This window comes from Centropristis striata, chromosome 17 (assembly GCF_030273125.1).
Source record: "Centropristis striata isolate RG_2023a ecotype Rhode Island chromosome 17, C.striata_1.0, whole genome shotgun sequence".
In the NCBI taxonomy this organism is placed as follows: Eukaryota; Metazoa; Chordata; class Actinopteri; order Perciformes; family Serranidae; genus Centropristis; species Centropristis striata.
In genome coordinates, this window is record NC_081533.1 from 21,030,456 (window position 1) to 21,053,510 (window position 23,055).

At 38.9% G+C, this 23,055-nt stretch overlaps 1 protein-coding gene across 2 annotated transcripts in view; it reads right to left on the reverse strand.

Moving 5' to 3' along the window:
* The window catches only part of adgra3 (adhesion G protein-coupled receptor A3), a 33,984-nt gene extending 13,976 nt beyond the window's left edge, over positions 1-20,008 (reverse strand). For both annotated transcript variants that reach the window (XM_059355025.1, XM_059355024.1), the window contains exons 1-3: positions 19,005-20,008; positions 9,032-9,103; positions 3,340-3,411 (exon numbers count right to left, since the gene is read on the reverse strand). In XM_059355025.1, coding sequence (XP_059211008.1) covers positions 3,340-3,411; positions 9,032-9,103; positions 19,005-19,192 — 332 coding nt within the window. In that variant the 5' untranslated portion in view covers positions 19,193-20,008. The remainder of the gene's footprint in view (positions 1-3,339; positions 3,412-9,031; positions 9,104-19,004) is intronic.
* Positions 20,009-23,055: the final 3,047 nt, after the last annotated feature.

Consider the following 23,055-nt stretch of genomic DNA (forward strand, 5'->3'; position numbering starts at 1 on the left):
TTCTTTGTCTAGCTATGCAACTTTTACAGACTTCTTTTATGAGTCAACTTGAACTCATTACCAAAGTATATATAATCTGAAACATGTCTTTCTACTACAGGCATGTGGCACATTAACAGCATGGAGGACTGTTTCAGCACACTGCTTAAGTTGTTGTGAATGATATTAGGACCAGAAGCAAAAATAGCCCGATGTGATTAGGCTCAAGACTGTTCAGCTGTTGGTGAAATGAATGTAAAGAGGGCCCAGGCTGCAGAGATATAGAGTATATTCTGGGAGATTGGAGCATGTCAATGCATTTGTATGTGTGGAGAATGTGTTGGAACTGTGTGGAAAGTAAAGTAAGGGATACACTTGTCTTTCCCCCAAGGGTGCAGCCAACAGTGCACCCTATATCTGAGTTCCCAGCATGAATAAAGAAACCAACACAACTGGGACCACATAACTACTTCTAGATCAGATGCTGTTCTGGTTGTAATGGTTCAAGTAGAGTTCAGTATGTCAGTTTTAACTTGATATTAACCCAAGAAAATAGTTTGTTTTGCAGCATTGTTTTGATTTTAATTAACAATGGTAAGAATATGTACAATGTCCTGACTGAGGTTCTAAGAGGAGCTGAACAACAAGAAAACAAGTGAATCCCTGCCTCAAGGTTCATCAAGGAAGTTATGTTTTCAGTGTAGTTTGTTTGTGTGTCAGCAGGACCAAGAAAAAGCTACTGGCCTGATTTTCATTAAACTTGGTGGAAAGGTGTATCATGGGCCAAGGGGGAACCCATTAAACCTGGGAATGGATCTGAATCACAGGGTGGATAAACTAATTAATTTTCACATCTATTAATATTGTGAGATTCAGTAATCGTGGTGCATTCCTGTGGTGTTGAAAGAATCAGTGTCCGACTGGGAACATCCATGTGACTGAACATTAACGCTGAGATAGGGCATGGGCTCTCAGAGTGGCCTTTTAGTTTATGAGTGTCATCCACCAAGTTTTAATGCTTAAAACTGATCTTTTTGAAAATGCTCCGCTAAGGTAGATAGAAATGAGAAACTGGATACTGTGGGAAAGGGAAGCCAATTTTTTTTTGATTACTGATCGATAACATATGAAATGTAATTGTTGTCTCATGTGGCTTTTGCATGCAAAATACAAAAAAATAAAGTTTTATTTGATTTGTTTTACATTTCAATTTGGAAACTTCTGTGAACTTTAAAATGCATCTTGTTAAAATGAATCTCTAACCCCATAGTGGAGAGCCAAAGATGCAGAAATCAAGTGCAGGACTGAGAAAAGTTTTTTAATTTGCTTTTCTTTGAGTGTTGAGAGTTTGATTTCTCCATTTGATGCACCACTGTAACGCTACATTAATACATCATACATGACCAGGCCATATCATCTTTTAGTTATAGTTATAGTCTGACTGTGTTTAAGTTCTTTCATTGACTTTGTGATATGAGCAGCAGTGGGTCAGCCCAACTAATTACATTACTGAAATTGAGAGTATCCCATGGAGGTCACATGGTTTCATTCTCTGTGGTAAAGTGTGGGATTGCAGTGAGCAGAGGACATCAATTTGCTGGATGTGTGCGAGAAGTCTATATGAAGCCTCAACCACTCAACCAAACCCATATTTCCCAGGACGGTATGTAATATCTGACTCACTAAACTAACTACAACTGCTTCATAAATACCTTTAACTACCCTTTAAGTGCACCAGAAAGTCTGTTTGATGTGTGGAACCCATATTATCCAAACTTCTGCAGCCTTTTTCTATAAATGCCCCTGTCACTGCCCTGTGTCAAAACACATAAGATGAATGGGCCCTCCAAATGGCACATCTTGAATGGAGAATAAATCTAATTAGGCAATACTGAGGGGGGAGGCAGTCACACAGATGGAAGGAAATTAAAGACTGGCTTGAGCAGAGTCAAAGATAAGGACAAAGAGAAACATAGAGAAGCATGTGCCAAAGGTATGTCAAATAAATAGCATATAAAAACTGGTAGAAATCTATTTTTATGTGATTTTTGCTGCCAATTAGGTCTAATCCCATTTTCCAAAACGAAGGGAAAAAGTAGGGTGGATGTGTAGAAGTGGATGCCAGCCTTTGATGCAGGGCTTCTGTGTTTATATTCCCAGGGTCCAGCACTACCTCATCCTCTCATTTGCTCATCTTCTCTTTTCAGTGCTCCCTCCCTTTCAGTCGAGTGAATGACGACTACCTTTTGAAATTAAGTGAGGCGGGTGGCGGGGCCAATTAAACATTGAAGCCCCCGGGCAAAACCAAACTGTACTCTGGAACAAACATATCCATGCGAGGTTGCAGATCACTCTGACGTGATTAGGAAACTCTTTGTGAATAGCTTGTGTGTGGGAGTAAAGATTTTAATATGCAGAAGACATATAGGCACGCATAAATCCATCAGAGTGTATGCAGTGAGGATGAGGGGGGGAAATGAGGCCGGGCCTGAGCCGAGGAGCTGACTGCCTTCCTGTCTCGCTCTTATTGCTCCGCAGCAGCAGCCAAGCTCAAGTTTGTGTTGGCAGCGGTCGGGTACTGTCGGATGATTCCAATTCATGCTGTGTTCTTGCTCTCTCTCTCATGCACACACAAAGGGAAACACACAACTATACACTTGCACACACAGGTTGTCCCACATGTACACACGGCATATCCCAGATGGACTGTTTTCTCTGCATATCAAAATAATAGTCACATGATGTTCATAGACACCACACACACACACACACACATTTATATGTCAGCCTCCTTTTTTTCCTCTAGTGTGTGAAAGTATATAAGGCCTCATGCTGTCTGCAGTGGTCTCTGGCAGTGGGCCAGAAAAAACAAGGCAGTCGAAATAGACTGCTGTTTGACCATTCTCCCTTATGGATACACTCTGGACTTGCTAGAACAGGCATAACACATTGCATAGATTGATAAAAAAACAACAGCTGCTTTAAACACAGCCCAGCCACGACTCTCACTGTTAAGGAATTTTTAAAAGATTAGGAACTGCAATATATTTAGCTAGACACAGCAATTCTACCAGATTAAAATACCAAAAAGGTATGGCTTTAAACACATTTTATAATCACAAGAGGACACACTCTACATTCACTATATCCATAAACCACTCTTCTCACATGGCAAATAATTAAAGCAAGCACTCCAAACTGCCTTTAAAAAAGCTGGAATTTAGACCTTTTGGTTGCAATAATAAAAGAGCACCTGAGTAAAATCCCCTAGGGGGTTAAACGTGTGAATGTAGAGTACACACACATGCATAAACCACATTAAAAAGGCAGTGAGGCTGTAGAAGTTTAACCACTACTCACAGTCTTTTGAGTGCTGGCAATCCGAGGAAAGCGCCTGGTTCAATACGACTGATCATGTTACTCCGCAGGTCCCTGTGGGAAAAAAACAGGAGAAACATTTTAATGAAGAATTCAAACAGCAACAAACTATAGAGAACTGTAGAGCTGCAGCGGTGGTTGATTATTAAACAACAGAAAATTAATCTGATAAAAGAATCCAGATTCTCCAATGTTAATATGTTCTGTCTTTTATACTGTCCTATAACAGCTTAGTAAAAACAAGGTTTCTATGCCTTTCCTATTTCAAAGTCAAGCACTTTCCAAGCATTTTCAAAGTACATTTTCACGCTTTTTAGCACCTTACGGCTGTGGTGAATTACATCGTCACCACGTTGGCTTTGGGAACTTGTGATAAGCATTATTTTTCACAATTTACTGACATTTTGTACCTTAAACAATTTAAATAAATGACTGGTAGGTTAATTCATCATGAAGATAATCATTAGTTGCATCCCTACCAAATCAAGCACATTATAAAATGAATAGGATGGTTTATGAATTATTAGCAGACAGGGTTCAGTGCTCTGCAGACTAATTCTTAAATATTCTAATTACAGGGAAACCCCTTTAACCATGGGACTTTTGAAATTAACATTTCATGCAAGCATTAACATGCCAAGCAAATAAAAGTGGCAAAAAAAAACTTGGATTACCGTCTTTAGAAGATCATAATCATACAAATTCACTGTCATCCATTATGATATGTTAACAATATACACGGTTAAGCTTATATTCCATTTACATGCATTTCTTTTTCTACCCAAGTGGAACAGACCTCCAGCAACCACTGATCATTACTACACAGCCGCCGTCATTGACAGTCTGACCCTCAAAGGTGCTCTGTAGCTCTCACACACAGATACACACACGCACCTCTCCTGAGGTTCAAAGGCTTGCGGTCAAAGAATTCCTGCAGCGCTCACCTGTGTTGGCACTGCCTAGTCACTCATTACAGCGGAGGTTTCTAGTCGCCACCTGAACCCACACAAAGGGCCTCTGGGTAACTCTGTCCGTTTGATGTCGAGGAGCTGTCATCTGAAGGTGGGTAGGTGGCCATAGATAAGTCATAGACAAAAAAACCTGTTGCTTGTTAAAAGCTTTTGATGTGAGCTAGTGGAGCTGGTTTCTCTGTTCCGGGGTGTTGAGAGAAAAATGAGTAGGCAGGACAAAGAAATCAAAAACATCCTTACAAAACCTTTGTAGCCAGTCCGAGCCAATTTTATGAGTGTGTATTGGGTGAAATATTGCAATGTTGAGTCTTCTAATTTGAAGTTAATTTACTTGTATGTAAACTTTGCTTGGAATTGCAGTTGTTGGAGTTGAAGAAGAGTAACACACAAACAACATCAGCCAGTCTGTCCAAGTTAAGAATGCAACTGGATTGTGAAGTTTGACTCACTGGTCAGCTGTGCAAGCTACAAAACTAGGTTTAAACAATGAACACAGAACAATGACCAATACTGATGATGTTTTGACATATATGCTCAATTGTGTTCATCAAACATGAGAATTACATGTACTGTATTTAAAGTTTTACATACTTTTCAACAAAACAGCACAGTTTTCACTGATTCTAATGGACAGAAATGCTGAATGATATCTGCAAGTTGTCTTCAGTCTCACGGGGACACCTGCTAAACTGTCCAGAGCAACCACTGCAACTATTAAATGAGGACACTGCAGCTTTCATATATTCCAATACTCTTGGATAAAATATGAGGAGTGAGAGCAAACCAGTCCATGCTGAACCATCCATAACTGCACTTCAGATTCCAAAGACCGCTGACCACACATGACCTGGCACCTTTTAAATCTATTTGCAGAGAATAAATGCCAGGTTTTCTTGACATGCTCAAAATGAAATAGCTGGCTTAATATTTCTTTGTGTGCTCCAGAAGTGTTCGTGAACTGGCCCCAACCACAGGGTGGTTTCTCAGCTTCTGCCATTTTTAGGGGCACACATACTCTCTTCCAGAGGTGCTATTCATGATTAAATTAAAACATGTGGCATGGAGTAAAGATGAATGGAGTATGTTTTGGCATTATTTTCTGGTGGGGTGTTATGCTTATATATGCAGAGTTCCTGGCATGATACGGACATTCCCTCTGAGCAGAGTAAGGGATGTGTCAAGCCTAGTTGCAAAGAATGATGGAGGGCTCCTTGTTAATAGATAATAAGAACTGCAGAACACATAAAAAAACATGTCGCTCTCTACTGTACAGACTCACTGCAAAAATTCAGCTTACAGCAAGACTTTGTATCTTCTAAAAGAGGCACTAACTCAACTTTCTGTTGCAAATTAGACAATTTAGAAGCAACTAGAGAACGTCTTGCCATGGGATGACACCAGCCGTGACGCCTTCTAGCTGCGCCCTTGCTTAGACCACATACATCTTTGAACTCAGTCTTCATTTAGATCTGAACTATGCTGATGTAAAGTTCCATTACTGAATCTTGCACGGTAGTGATGCTATCGTGTTTTAAAAAATAAAAAAAAATAGCGGCAGACGGACAGAAATATAAACAACTGGCAAAGTGCTCAGATCAGCTTCTGGGTAGTTCCTGCTACAGGAGGTGTCTCCAGGAGCCCATTTTAGCACAATCCCTCTCTCTCACTTACACACACACACACTTCAATACAATCAGGGACTTTTCTGTGACAGCCTTACATGGTCTGTTATCCCTGGTAGCTTTTGCGGTCTAATATTAGCAAGCTTGAGCTGGATACAGCTATGTTACTCACATTACTAAAGCAGTATGGTAATTTTATTACACCTCTGTAGTGCTAATGTTAAATTTTCGCATTAAGCATAATCTAATCATTGTCACTAACAAAATGTGAAATGTGAAATAATCCAAAATCCCCACGGTTTTTTTTATGAAGGGAACCCAATGCTAACTCCCAGGTTGTCCAATAAAAATGCAACATCCCTGCGGCACCTTATTGCGTATGACTTAAGCTTTTCGTTTGTAAAAAGATTATTGCTTTAAAAAGTTAGACAGTCAGTAATCCCACTGGTTAAGCAAGTTAGAGTTTCATCAAGAGATACCTCATTTCAAAGGTGGCAGCATTGCAATACCCATTTCAAACTAACTTTATATTTATGCTTAACTTGCTGACATACCTACTTCCACAAGTATTGTGCTATTCATGAATAGACAATAAATTCTTGAGAAAACACTACACACTCGAGCTGTTATCCTTGCTCTGTATTTCACAATAAGCATTCCTCCACAGCAGCGGATTTAGCAAGGAATTAGCATGTGACGGTCGCCTAGCTTGGCTCCTATTTCTATGAGGAGAGTGATAATGGGGATTCTGTGTGGTTCATTTCCAAGCAGGGGCACCTTTGGCCCCGACAAAACACAGCGGTCTCCACAGTTACTTTGCAATTTCATGCAGAGCGCCGTATAGGTGTAATCAATTCTCTACCCCTCTCCGGCACTCACAGCCAGCTGCAGTCTCAGTCTTCACGACTGCATACAGGCAGCCCAAATGAGGGAGAGTTTCTTTGTGGGCTTAAAAAAAAGTGAAGGCAGGAGAAGGGAGGGGTGAATGGCAAGATGGAGAGCCTCAGCTCATTCAAACAGACTTGAGTTTCTAGAGAAAAAAAGAGTGTGATTGAAGGTAGGAGGGAGGGAACAGGGACATTTCAGAGAGGGAGAGGCTTCAGCATTCAGAGTGTGTTTGAGAATCGTACTGCTGACACCTCTGGCCTTGGCTTGGCCTCATTAGAATGACAAAAGCAAGCAAACCATCTAGCAAGTTCGCTTCACTGGTTGAGGGGGGACAGGAGTGGGGTGGAGTCCCTGGGGCACAAAGGGAGCTACTTTTGGAGGTAAACTTGCCTGTGGATTGATGCAACGACAGGCAGAACAAAGTTTACAACCAAATCAACTGGCCATTCACTGACAAAGCAGGGCTTCTATGTGGAGCAAGATCAAACGTTTTCTTTTGTTTTTTTACAAATTCAGCAAAAAGCCTCCTGTATACCCACTAGGCCTGAGCTAAAAAAAACTAACATCTAAACCAATTCAAGACCCCACAGGGAAATCTATCAACAATCTAGGCGGATGAATGTCTCATTACAATGGGAGTCAACTCAAGAAAAGTGATACAGGACAATATAAGACAAGCATTTATGACCTCAAGATGAAAAGAGAAGGTAATTACGCAAGGGTTATAAAACCCACATTCCAAAAAAGTTATGGTGCCGTATAATTCGCAAACAGAAAAAACAGAATGCATCAAATTCAGAGTGCATATTTACAAAAACGAAAGTTTATCAGTTTGAACTTACACTGTCCTGTTTAACTGAATATACGTCACAAAGGATAAGAAATTATCACATTCTGGTAGATAAGCCAAGAACAGTCGACAATGTTAATATTCTGCCAATATATTGGCTTATCCGGAGTCACATGCTGTGCTCTTTTTAACAACTCTGCATGGCAAAATTGACAATTGACAGAATTGCAACAACCAGGAGAAGTTCAAAATTTTCTTTTTGGCCCAAAAACACAGGAAGTCTGTTGATTTTCTGTTAATTAAATTAATAGGCATCAGTGGTCAATTATGGCAGACGATAAGGGGCATATTTTAGCTAAAATCTTTTTCCTAAATGAGGCCAAATTAACCTCATATACCTTCTATATTTCTGGTCTTTTTAACCAGGCCGGAAGACTCACAGGGGAAACATGCCCTTAGAATTCCATGTCAATGCAGTCATGTGTTATTGTAGCCTTGGGTAAAAGCACAGCCATTAATGGTCTGGTTATTTTATCTGCATGAAGCCATTCCAGAGTGATAAATCACCCATGGCCCATATGTGCAGGCCCAGAGCCATTTTCTTACAATCTCTGTAAGAAGGAAACACGGGTGATGACATTCCAATCTCTAAAGTCAGAATCACATGGCATGTAGACATCTCACTGTTGTTCAAAAAGAACATACAATATGTTTACACCAATAAATGTCATCACCATCTAGAACTAATTCCCTTCTCCTTTCACTTCTTTGCACAGTTTTTTCCTTCTTAAAATGTCTTGTTCCAAGATAAAGACCGTATAGTCCGTGTTAAATACTAGTATGACTGTCTCTTGGGGAAGTATTGATGTTGCCTTCATGTTACTGCTCTAGAAGAAGGTGGGCCCCATCCCCAGAATAACCAAACAGCTGTATGTTGAGAGTATGTCACCAGGCAGACAAAAAACAACCCTGGGGGCTATACCTATAATTAGCCTTTTTCTAGTATCATCTCAAGTCTTCTGACATAGACTGATAATCTTGACTGGGGCTAAGTGCTGTGCGGGTGCCTACTCATTTTCTATGACCTGGATGTTCCACTGGCATGAGGCCATGTTTTACAAACCTACTCCACAAGCCCAAGCTTCACTTGTGAAATGATAGATTGTTGCTACTAATGCACTGGGAGATAGAACGAGAAATATTATGAAGTTATTTGACAAAAAGCCCTACCATCGCGAAAACCACTGGTGATATTTCACAGATACATATAGACTAAATATATGCTTTGTAAGAAAGTTAGAAACAATGCACTGTAAACAACAAAGTTTAGGCATGACTGTAAACATGTAAACAGATACACTTATTCTACTGCAAAATGCAGAAAAAGGAAAATAAATACTTACAATTTTTCCAAGGCAGACAATCCAAAGAAAGATCCATTTCTGAGTTCTTGAATCTTATTGTTGTTTAAAATTCTGTGGAGAGAAGAATATACATGAACGCAAAGAAAAAGTATTGCATACTTCCTGTGGTCTTAATATTAAAAAAAATGATCTTTTATTGGATCAAAAACACCTGTGTCATTTAGATTTTTGTGTTGCATATTGTTGGCAGCATAACTGTTTCTGCCAACTCATCACATTAAGTCGAATTTAATGGGCCTCGTTTTAATTCGTCAAATAACATGTTTTCATATTGAAAACCAGCCACGACACTCAAAGGTTCAGCTAGGAATGTGTGTTAATTAAATTATGGAAGTGGATTCAAAAGAATCAGGTGTCTTTTTCAAAAGGATGCCATACTGCTACTTGTTGACAGATAACAATATTAGGTGTCACTCTGTGTCCTTTTGCCGCCCTTAGAATGTTCCTCTCCGCCAGGAAGAGATTAGAGGAAAAACAACTTGAACTTCAGTCTGCTTTCATGTTAAATTGGCAGCATCTGAGCACTTTTGAAACAGGTAGCCAAAACAAGATAAAGCGTGATCTTTCTGTGAAGCCCCTTTGACTTCAACAGGTAAATGCATTATCTGACTGGAGCAGTAATGACTCACTGGTGATACACTTTTTTCCCGTAACTGCCACAATAAAGAAATATTCCTACAATAATAAAGCTGTGTTTTTGGTCAGCTTTTATCCTGCCATGAACTGGCACAAAGTTGCTTATACAACAGCAAAGCAAACCAAGGCAACTTTAATATGGGTTACATGTAAAAAGGAGCTGTCAGAGTATTTTATAGAAGGACTCCCAATCAAAAACGCAAAAGTACTAGGAAAAAAGTGCTCTATAGATAATTTATCAATCATACTTACAGCTAACACCGGATTAAATGTAAGGAGATATGACGAAATAAATGCTCACAATATAGATAATAATACATCGTAGCCTGGGGTATTTCCTACATATCTCTTCAATTCAAGCACAACAAGTATAATCCTGTTTTTGAAGAAAATCTGTCATTGTTTTCCACTTTATCGCCTTGAGAAAACTTCAAGTCCAAGTGTGAATTCTTCATTGCTTCCTCCAGGGGTTATAAACAAGATTTTATTATCCAGTTTATTCACCGTGTGCAGCACAAGCTGATTAACTGCATGCCAAGCTGCAAAGTAAAACTCCACTTTCTGCGTTCAAGAGTTCCCGTCTTTCTCCCCAAACTACTCCCAGGGGATATGGGGAATCAATAGCACTGTTAACTCCCAGCAGAAAACCCAAGCATGGACTTGTGGTTAGCATATGTTTCTGGCCAGCTGGGAGGGGATGTGGTGGGTGACATACATGCTAGTTGCACCCACAACCCATGGCCAGATTGGAGTCATTATGGGGTGTTGAGGGGTTGTTTTATTACAGGATTGGACAGTGGAGACTCGTTGGAGATTTGCTGCTTGGCTCCCTTCCACTCAGAGAGTGCGCACACAAACGGTTCTTGTGTTTTGCAGGATTCTGAATGCTGAAACGGCAGATGTAAAAACATGGTGATGAACGAGGCTGCAAATTCTATCACTGCCTGTGTACACATGATCTGATGTTATAGGCAGAGAGGCTGGGCCTCCCAAGATTGCGGCCACAAAAGTCTCATTTATATTGAAGAATAGTTAGCATACCAATGGGATGCATTTACCATGGGGCCTGTGTGAATTAAGGAATGTGGCACTTAATCCACATAATATAGAGAGTGCACGAAAACAGCTAACAAAACAATAGTAGTGCAGTTAATACTGGTACCGGGGGAGCTCATAATGTTTGGCCAACAGTGTTGGCAACTGATGCAAATCCATTCAAAAAAGAAAAAACTCCCTCCAAAAACTCTTTAAAAGGAGACCTATTGTGCAAACATTTCTAGTTCATATTTGTATTTTGGGTTTCTACTAGAGGATGTTTAGATGCTTTAATGTTGAACATTATTTTTCACATACTGTCAAGTCTGACTATACCTGTATTCGACCTATGTCTGAAACGCTTCGTTTTACCACCTGTCTCTTTAAGCCCCCCTGGAAAAGCCCAGTGTGCTCTGATTGGTCAGTGTTTCTGGCCTCCCTCACCTGCCCTCTCAGTGCCTCTGCACCATCATTGTAGCTGGGTAATGACTTCAACGGAACTGTAGCAGACATGCAGTGTATGTGTGACAAACACAACTTAACAAAGTCCTGACGGCTCGCCTAAAGGCACAGTCTCTGAAAACCGGCTGTGTGCATTTCACAGTAGAATGAGCAATTTCACAGTATTTATATAGCACCCAAACCTGCTTTATGATTTAAAAAAAAGACCTGGGGATCTCTCTTTTTTCATTTTATTTTATTTTTTAAATGGGAGCTCTTACCAGGAAAAAAATTGAAAGAAACCTCAAGAAGAGCAGAGGAGAAATCCCTCTTCCAGGACAGCTTGACATGTCAGGTCAACACAGTAGAATTAAAAATACATAATGAAATATCAAGATAGCAAAAAAACCACTATAGTATAATTTGTTTGTAAACATATTGGACGAATATGTTCCAGGTGGTGTCCTGGTGCTGCCAAAGACATGGGACCGGAGCCACCATATCTGTCATCTTTAATTCAGGCCTGACAACCACTCTTTTGTAAGCCAATTTAGAGAGGTATAGAAGAGGATTGAAAAACTGCTAAATTACGTAATGTGGTGACAGGAAAGTATGTCAAATCATGAAGACATTTGCCTAACAGGAAAAGTCAGTTCGCAAAGACATTGACTGGTCACAAGTAACGCCTCGCCATCATTAACGTGAGGTTATTTGAGGTTACATACAGCACAAACAGGCCTTTTATCTTCGCAGAACGTTGTATAATTAGATTTACAGAATAGATTATGTATTTTAAAACATGTCTTGGGAATCATTTGAGCAAGGCTGCATAAATACACATTTCTTGCCTTGTGACTCTATGGGTCATCAAAATAAATCCTTGAAAAAGAGTTCTTCTGAGAGTCAAGAGCCCTTTTCTTGGCCTTTTTTTTCGATCCCTCCCTTGCTTTACCCTCCTTCACTAGCTTTGTCCCTCCCTCTTCCTCATGACAGGAGTGTGACATTGGTATGTTGGAAACTGCTTCGACTGCAGAACTGTGTCTTCTTTACACTTGCACTGGTGAGAAAGAAATACCACTGCTGTCTATACAAGCAATACACATAGCAAGGCTCAAATTTGTATGGAGATTTTGGCCGTCTCCACCACCCTCAGGACGTCTGGAACTAGGCCGTCTGCTTCCTTACCGTCTGTCACTGGACGTCGGCCTGAGGTCTCCAGACTGAACAACTGTAAATGGAATTTCTTCAGGCTAGGCCTCAAACGATGGAGGAGGGGAGTCTCCCTTATCTTGATGCATAGATAAGACCTGCTTGAGCTCAAGCCAGGAACAAGCTGCAGGGGGATCCTACCAAATCCCACATCCTGTCTCCTGATACAGATGCTATAAATCTCAAAGACATTTATGGAAAAGCTGCATCTGAAACCAGAATTTCTACTCTGAGTCATAGAGTAATATAAAATTCACTGGCCTAAATTTCATCTTTCCTTCAAAGTGAGTAAATTAAATGTGATCGAAGGTAGTCCCTTTTTCATTTAAGGAAATACTTCTTGAAAAGCCTCTGGCTGTAGGAATATTATCCAGGAGGAGGACTCAAAATGGTGTGCCACTACACACTCCCCTTGCAGGCACATAGAGTTTAAAGGACAAAGCCAACTGGTGCTCTCTCAACACTTTTGTTATGCAGGAGGCTTTTAGACAAAGAGTGGAGAGCTGAAACCCTTCAACAGGTTTTCAAATAAGTTTTAGGCTCAATGAGCTCATAAAACCCCTTCTAGAGTGACCTGCTCTGAATATAGTGGATGGAAACGTGGGACCCAGCTCAGGTGGAAAAGGAAAGTAGTCGGTGGGCTGAGGTGCTGCAACTTGCCGCTGTAATTTTTGCAGTTATCCAGCCCTTTCTTTTTCCACTAATGATCCAAGTATGAACTATTTGGATTTATGTTCAGAATAGGAACCAAAGGGTAAAGGAAAGGCTGCAATGAGGATTTTTCTATAACATGTAACTACGGTAATATCAAGTCCTCTAAAGGGATTGTGTTGGTGCAAGGGAAACGGGACTGCTTGTCATATAAGACGTTCTTAGCCATTCAGTCTTTAAAGTCCACCAGTAGGCCTCGCAATATCCTCTTTCAACATTTAACAGACCAAGCCACTTGAGCAAGGTATTCTCCTTAAAGCTCTCTGCCTGAATGGAAAAATGATCCAAGATGCAAACACCAGAATAAAAGCAGATGAGCAGCAGAGTTAACACAGACGAGAAAGCATTGCACAGTCTTACCTCATATCTACACATAAAACTGAACTGCTTGTCTGGAATTAAATGAGACTTGGGGCAACCTGGCAAAGTCAAAGCTCAACAGGTCTCAAAATGAAAGGATGTGAACTGACTAAGTGTGCAGCTGCCAGTGTCTCGCCTCTGGGATCTTGCTTTTCTACAGCAAACGCTGCAGCACTACTATGAAAAACACACTAGCATTCCTTTAGACCAATTGCTTGCCTGGAAAGCCACAAAAAACAAATCCTCAGAGGACATGGATGACAGCAGGCACCTGTGTTCTAGTTACTCAAGCACTTTGAAGACTTCCAGCATGACATGGTAGCTTTGAGAAGAACAAACACATGAGATGATTGACATAAGGACTGATCACGCATTCCAAACTGGTGTGTCTGTATTTACCATAAGATCTGAAATCCAAAGGGAAAAGGAAACTTCTACACTAGCCTGAGGAAGTGCAGTCTCAAGGAAACCAGATGAGAATGCAACCCTGACTGCCAGTTTGCACTGCTGTGAAACAAGAACGTTTACTGCACTCTGATGTGCCATCATACTGTGCATGCTTTTTCAAGCAGCGAGGGAGGAAATCCCTGCTTTCTTCCTGACATTAATCCTGTGCGGCTCTGCAGAGGCCCAAACCAGGTGCGCTTATTTGCACTGTCCAACCCAGGTGCTCCCTTGAAAGGATCCTGATTACACTAAACAAGACCTGTTAAGAAATATGAGCTGGGTGAGTAAAGAAAGCTTAAATATAGTCTGTTCATGTCTGCACGAGTATGTAGGCTGAGACTTATAAAGATATACAGAAATAAACTACGTCTACACCCATGTAGACTACTCACACGGCCTGATTTATCATTCCATGTGAGGCAAAGGTTAAATTCAAGCCCTCATATTTTAGAAGATGCCTACACTAACATGGGAGGACAGGCCAGCTGTAAACACATTTGTGTCATTTCCTCTCGGATTACTTCGGCATGCGGTATCATTTGGAGAGCACAAATGTGGGGAATGCATCACTCATTTTATGTCTACAGAGGGACATTCAGAGCAGAGCTGCACTGAAAATCTATATGTACTCTATGTCAGGGTAAACTAGTACCAGCAATCGTTAAAGTCTGTTAAAATAATAGCTACTTTAATGTGTAACTGCTGATGTGCAGACAGGTTAGAATAAAGGACGAAGCAGGAGAAAAACCCCATCATGGGAGAGTATCTTTAGTAAAACTCTTTGGCAAAGCAATTTTTCCAGTGGTTCAATAAGTTCACTAAAGCCTAAAGAGTAGTTAAGAGATTTCTCAAAGAGGTGTTCTTGTGGTTCAAATCTCTTTTTTTATGTCCCCCCCAAAAGCCTGAGTAAAATTTCTATTCAGCAGAATCCAGACCCCTTGAAGAGGGAAACAGGAAATCTTAAGTAAAAAGGAGAGGGGCACGTATTATGAATAGAATCGCTCTTTAATCACATCTAGCTTAAACTGCTGTTTCTGGCAAGGCCTTTAATACACACAACCCGTTGTGTGTGTCAATACACAAATTGAAAACATCCATATAACAAGGGAAGCATATTGCCACAAGTCATCACATCAGTTAAATAACATGAGCATAAAGTAAGTAGTTTAAAAATGTCATGTGTGACATTTGGTGTTATTATGTCAAAGTCAATTAGTCAACTAATTGTTTTTGGTTTTAGAAAACCCAGATTTCTTGGTGTATTCGTCATTTTTGAATGCATTTTTAAGCTAAATGACATATTTTCAAGAATCTAGTAAAGACAATCTTAAAAATGGTGCCTTTACTTTTTTGTGGAGAAACTCAGTTTTTCATATATGTTGATTAAATCAACTTATCAATTAGTCAACACAATTAGTTTTGTCGACTTTTGTCTTTTAGGGACACATTTTTTTGTACAATAACAAGCAAACAAATTAAAGATTAGCAGTCTGCTGACAATAAACATTGGGTGCACATGTTGGGTCATTTAGATCCAGTTCTATCATGTTCTGAGAACATATCCACAGAGACCCAAAGGACTTGTTGCATAACATGTCGTCATGTCTTTACAAAAGTAGAAAAAAAAATAGTTCTATTGAAGTTAATCAGCAGTCTGTCTTTAAAATGGCTTTAAAAAACCCAAACATAATAATTAAGGGTTGCCAAATGTAATATTTGCTAAATTAGTCACTGCCACTTGACTCTAAGGGCTGACCCGACTTAGGTCATTTCAAATCTCAATATATTTCTGGCTACAAATATATATATACATATATATACATATATATATATATATATATATATATACATATATATACATATATATATATACACATATATATATATATATATATATATATATACATATATACATATATATATATATATATTATACATATATACATATATATATATATACATATATATATATATATATAAATGAAATAATCACAGGTAAAATACCATTTAAAGAAAAAAAAATAATTTAAAAAATTATATGTATGTATGTATGTGTATTATACATATATATATACATATATATATATATATATACATATATATATATATATATACATATATATATATATATGTATATATATATATATATACATATATATATATATATATATACATATATATATATATATATACATATATATATATATATATGTATATATATATATATATATATATATATATATATATATATATATATATATATATATGTATATATATATATATATATATATATATATATATATATATATATATATATATATATATATATATATATATATATATATATATAGATAGATAGATAGATAGATAGATAGATAGATAGATAGACAGACAGACAGATTGCAGTGGTACTGTCCTGTTGTTGTTTTTTCTTGACAGTGTGATAGAAACAATATCAAAAATATATATAGCATACAATTTTCATATTGTTTTGTCAATATATTATCACCCAGCCCAACATCAGGATCCTGTGAATTGGCAGCAAGATTTTTCATGCTTTCACACAGGGAGAAAACAGGGTGGGGTCTGTCTTGGCTTAACATGGAGAAATAATGGCTGGTAATTTGCAAGCCTGAGAAAGGCTGAGACCCTGCCTCAGCTCATTGCAGTCCAGACCAGCTGTGTCTCAGCCACGGTCAACCCCACCACAAGACAGTGGGGGAGTCGTAAAACAGAACCACCGCACCTACTGGGAGGGTGTGCCGATTTAACAGGCCATAAATTAACACCCAAAAAACTGTGCAGTCAACGTGGGTAGCTGTTTCATTACCCATGTTTACAGGATATTTTGAACAGAGCTCCACATGTAGAGGATATATTTTTGTTGTTTTCGTGCAATGTATGACAACAAAAGTTCAGAAATGCAAAAGCGTATTGGGGTAGGAATTCCTGGAAGTTGCACTGCTTTTGTCTGTACTCTCTAATTACATCTTTCTCGTACTTTGGAGGTCATCCTTCACATTACAGAGCTTAACATGAATGCTGAATCATGAGGAACCTCCAATCCATCACTGTCAGAACAAGATGACAGACTCAGAGCTCACTGAAGACATATAGACATAGTAAACATCAGGACAAGATGGAAGGCTTACTAAATAACTTTAGAGCAGGCCATAGCTAAAAGAGATCAGCATGTTTCAAATTCTCAAAATATTTGAGAGGACACTAGGATAATTCCAGACCACAAAGAGAAAAGTAATGGGAAAATGGGAAAAAATCAAGAGCTACCAAAATTCAAGTTGTCTTTTTGCACGTTTTAGCCATTTCCCTATTCTGCTTGTCATCACTGATCAAACAATTAAAATCTTCTTTTCATCACATATGATTTCCTACAATCTAGGAAGCTATTGGTCTTAAGTAATTTTGGTATTGTATTAAATCAAAGAGACATGATACTTACTTGAGCCTGGTAATTAAACAAAGTGAACATTTTTTGTTGTTGTTGTAATGTTTCTGATGGGCGGATTTCTTCAATAGTGTATCAGTGTGGGAAGCTGCAACATCTGGGATTTCAGAGTCAATGCAAAGAGCATCACAACAGAAGCACAATTAGAAGTGCCTTATGACAACTCCTAGCGGCTAATTAATAAAAGGAAAACAAAAAGGAGGAGTCAGGAGGAGATTGTTGCCTAAAGAGATATTTGTCTAAAAGTTTATAGCATAATGCTTTTGTGTCTGCGTTATGCTACAACGATGTCAAAGACATTGGTCACCTATGGTTACTACAAGGTCTACAAACTAAAATGTATGGAAAGCAGGTTTAAAAATATTAAAGCCTGTAACTTTAGAAAGTGCTTCAAAGTAGTGCACATGTTAAAACATGCAAACTCAATTAACTTAACCAGCCAATCATATCCCTTTCTTTACTTCCCTGGAGTCTATTATTTGCTTTCTACTTGTGCCTTGGTTTTCTCATATTTCCCCCAATCGCTCACCATTACCACAAAGAACAAGTGCACTGAATGCAAAGCTTTGAATATCTGCCTTGTTGTTAGTTTTGTCTGTGGCAGTTATTCTGTTCAGCTAAGCACTCTCAAACAAACCAAATATCAAAACTGCTTTTTTAATTAATTTTGGTTTAAAATCAATAAGGTTTGGAGGGAAATCCACTTGAACTCAGTCAGTTTTGTGTAAGTGTGTTTTATCTTTAGAAGTGTTGAGGGTGGCCACACAAAGACAACTAACAACTGTATCATTTACAACAGTAGCTGGTGTGGTGTTGTGGACAAACAATCACAACTACTGCTGATGAATTATCAAGTTAACTTTTGCATTTAGACATAGCTGGTTAATTACCAATTAAGAAACAACCTAAAATTCTATAAGATCACTGTACATACAAGTGCAATATGGGTCTTCTTAAAACACAAAAAAGTAACAAAACATTGGGCTTCGTGTCAATAAAAGTACCCTACAAATTAGATCCGGCCCCAGCAAAGAGTATATATTACAGCCAAGTGGAAAACCCACCACAAGGATTAACTCAACAGCTAAGGAGCTCTACTAAAATGCCTTGGAGGTATGGTAAGACAAGAGCACTGATTTAGTAGCTAAAATATCTCCCTGTGTGTGAATCACTACAGGAAGACAGGCGGTTACTATTACATAGGGTTTACATTTACACCATTACAGTATGCAGCTGTGAAAGAGTGATCTACGACTGACATGGAATAGACACGAATATAATAAAAGTGCTTGTCAAGCCATATTTATATTGCTTTACTAATTTTGAACAATATAAGATATAAATAAGATGGATGATATCAAAGTCACACATTAATTTAGCCTGGATTATAATATATTTTGACATACAGGAAACTGTAGTTTCAGAAGTATCACAAAAAGCATGTTTTAATCACTGCAGTGAGAAAGAAATTGGATTAGACAACACAGGGTATATAAGAAATGTAGCCATAAAAGGTGGGTAATAACCATGCAACCTTCGTAGTAACCCTTATACTCATAGTTTAGTATAAATGGGTTTAATGGTAGGAATATTTTTGTTTTAATGAGGTGAAATGAATGCAAACTGCATCACTGACTGTATACTCACAGTGTGACTGTCCTGTTGGGGAAGGAGTCCGGGGGTAACACCTGATGGAGCTCCATGTTGCTGCAGACCACTTTTCCTACGCTTTTCGGGCGTTCGTCATATGATTTGCAATCAGATGATACCGCCGAACCACCGCCGCCGCCACCGAGCAGCAAAATCACAAACAACTGCACCAGATCCACCCTCATTTTCACACACGACGAGAAAACCACTGCAGCATTGGCAAAGGAAAGAATGTTTGATGGCTAGCTGAACTAAGTGGCTCTGTTATGAAAAGGACCCCGTTAAAGACGAAAATGAGACCTTTGCCAGTATCTTGTTTGGCTCCAGTGAGCCTTCCTCCTCCATTTCTCGCAAAGCTTTCCCTTTGCTCGGCGGTATTCTGTCCGACAGAGGTGTCCTTCTTTGTTTGCCAAAAGACTCATTTATAATTCCCTTTCCATCCTGGCGTAGTGTTCATTTTCTCCAACTCTATGTATCCGCAAATTTTCGAGGCTGAATGTGCTCGCTGGTTATAAAATAACTTGTCCAGTTGTTGAGAGGTTTTCTTTGTTGCCCATAGCGTGGGTCCAATTCAGTGTTGTCTTTTCCACGGGAGGCGGCTGCACTAGTTCCAGGTTATCCACACTAAGTTCAGGAAACGCAGGAAATGTTTTTTTTTTTTTTTAAACAGACCAACTTTAAATCCACAGCACTTTGGATTCCATACAGATCCTAACAGGAGCGAGTAAACTTTCCCTTTCCCTTCTTTTCCAGGGAACAACAGGAAATTGCTCTGAAAAAAAAAAGCGCTACAACACCACCTGTTTAGCTCAAACTGAGCTGCAAACGCTCGAAAAACAAAGTAAAAAAGCTCTATCTCGCCTGAGAAAGAATATCCACAGGGGTTGTTGTGTCTCCTTTAGCTCCACTGAGTCTTAAAAAAGTATTCAAAACCAGTTCTCTATCCATTGAGAAGTCCTCCTCCCAAGGCTCGGCCCCGGGATCCACCATTGTCAAGTCCCTCGGAATTCAAACCATATCCGGTCAGCATTTCAGAATAAAACCCTCAGCAGAAGCATTGTTGTGATCCATAAATTAAGTTTGTAGGACATGGTTGCAATTCTTTCTAACGAAGAGGATTGGGGCCAGGTAGGAGAAAAAATAATTAGGTTTTTTTTTTCCACTATGCAATTTTAAGAAGAAAAAAAAAGTCGAAATGGCGAGAATAGCCTATATCAACTTTTTGTGTTCGGTAAAGTTGGAAAAATATTCACAGATTCGTTGTTCCCGTTTCAGTTAGTCATCACAGGAACATTGTATCAGTGAAACAGCACGTCTATGTGAACAGTTAGGTCGACTGCAAGCTACGACCTGATTTTCATCAATGTCATAAAATTAGCAAGAACCCCGATATTCAAGGGTGTAGTAAAATCCCCCTACACATAAATGGTAGTAGGTTTCTACTATTGTTTTGGGAAAATCTGTTTTATATGTAATTTATATGATTTTTTGGACATGTATTAGACGTATTAAGGAATATCAGGTTAACTCAAAAAGTTGACTTTATTCTCGACATTTTGACTTTTTGTCAATATTGTAGGCAAGGCCGCTTTAATGCACGGGCTTACCTGGGCTGAAGCCCAGGGGCCTCCCAAGTTAAGGGGCCTCCCATGATGAGCTGAAAAGGTCACATTGTTTTGTAACTTGTCAGGTTTTCTGTCAATCACTCTAATCGCACGTTACGTCACGCAATGTAACGTGACGTGGCGGGTGGGCTTACCTATCAGAATGTCTATAGTTAGTTCTGGGGCGTGTCCCTCTATGACTGTCAATCAAAGATTGAGTGGAAAAATTAAGCACCGGAGGTAGGTCGCTGTCCCACACACCGGAGGGAGCGGAGGAAGACGTGCAGGTGGATGTAGCGGGAGAGGAGCAGGGCACCGCCCGCAGCAGTGGAGGGGAGGAGGAGGAGGAGGAGGAGGAGGGGGGAGCACACGAGCCCCAGAGAGAGGACCAGGCTGCAAACCAGTCAGGGGGAGACTGAGACGAGTCAGATGACCCGTACAACAGTGACCCGGGCCGCTGGGGAAACAACAATGACCCAAAAGTGCGCGCTTTTAGGGCGAAAATGGGACCGGAGTCCTGTCAAAATAAAGACGCTAACGTGTCAGCATCGGAACGCCAGTATAAACAGCAGAAGATTTTTCTCAAAAATGCATTTTAAACGCAAACTGAGTAACGGAGAGTGTGTGCCCAGAGAATGGCTCTGTTACTCAACATCAGCAGGTACTGCGTTTTATAGCTTGTGCAGGTTTTAAACTGTTGTGGTTGTGAGTGGTGGAAAAAGTATTCAGATCCCTTACTTAAGTAAAAGTACTAATACCACACTGTGAAATTACTCCACTACAGTAAAAGTCCTGCATCCAAATCTTACTGAAGTAAAAGTAGAAAAGTATCAGCATCAAAATCTACTTAAAGTATGAAAAGTAAAAGTACTCGGGTTATGCAGAATGGACCCACTATGATTGTTTTATATATTCTAAATATATTATTACATTATTTGTATTGGTGATTTAAAGTATGCAGTGTTTTAATTTTGTAAAGATTGGGCTCACTTAATTACTTAATATACTGTTAAAAGATTTAATTAAGAAAATGTCTAATCACTTTACATTGATCATATATATTATGTTAAATCTCGACCTGAAAAGTAACTAAAGCTGGCAGCTAAATCCTAGAGTAAAAAGTACAAATTTAATTTAAAATCTAAAAATTTAGTGGAGTAGAAGTAGAAAGTTACATAAAATGGAAATACTCAAGTAAAGTACAAATACCTAAAAATTGTACTTAAGTACAGTACTTGAGTAAATGTACTTAGTTACATTCCACCACTGGTGGTTGTGCATTGTTTTTGAAATGCATATTTGCTTAGATGTTTGTCTAGATTATACTGCAAATCTTCTATTAATGTTGCTCAGTTTAATCTTTTTGGTACCTGCATTAGGCCATGGCGCTGAATGGAGTGTTTTGTGTGTCTTTGTAGGTGCATGTGATTGTTCACAGGGCCCACTGAGGCCAGAGAAGAGGCTCCTACTGTGATCTGTTGCTTTTCTTATGCTTATGCTGTTGTTATTAAGTTAATAAGTTATTGTTTGTTTGATTGTATGTTTGTGCAGACAGGTGATGGATGGTGATATTTTTCATAACATTGTTTAAAATCATCCTTTCACACATTTTGGTTTTATTATCACCATAAGTTGCTGTGTGTGGTTGTTAAATAAAGTGTCTTGTGTTTATTCTCAAGTGGGATCAGTGATATGTTAATAACAATATTATTGTGTTTTCTGACTCAAAGAGGGAAAACTCACTGTTGTATGTCTCGAAAGAAACTAATGCATTTTGTGGTGTAGATTACCTAGATATCACACTTTTTTAAAAATGAGACTCTATAAATCGAGGGGATGGGGGGCCTACAAATCTCTCAGCCCCGGGGCCTAACATTAGGTTAAGGTGGCCCTGATTGTAGGCCTATTTCAACTTTATTCTCCTTAGTTCGACTTTTTTTGTCTTTCTCGAACTGCATAATTAATTTGAGTAACATTATCTTCCTTCTACCTTGCCCTAATCCTTTTCCGATTCCGATCAGATTTCACCTCTCCTCAGGCTTTATTGATGTATTTCCATTTTATGCTTATTTTTACATCTACTACACGTGAAGGCAGATATGCTTTTTTTTTATTATCTCACAATAGTTCTTTAACAGCCATTAAAATAACTTTTGAAAAGTAGCCAAAGACACAAAACTATTTACCAAAAAATTTATAAAGCAGCCAAATGAAATTATAGATCCTTATTGATCCACCGCTGAATTAAAGTTATGCTTATTCAGTGATACAGAATAATAAAGATTTTTTTGGCATTGGCCTACTACAACACTCACATGGGGTTTAAACTTATTGGATACATTTTTAGCCCACTCTAGTACTTCTGGATTTAACGTAAGTAGCCTACAATTTTGAATGCCATACTTTCAATTATTGAAATAGAGTACTTTTATGATTTTGTATTG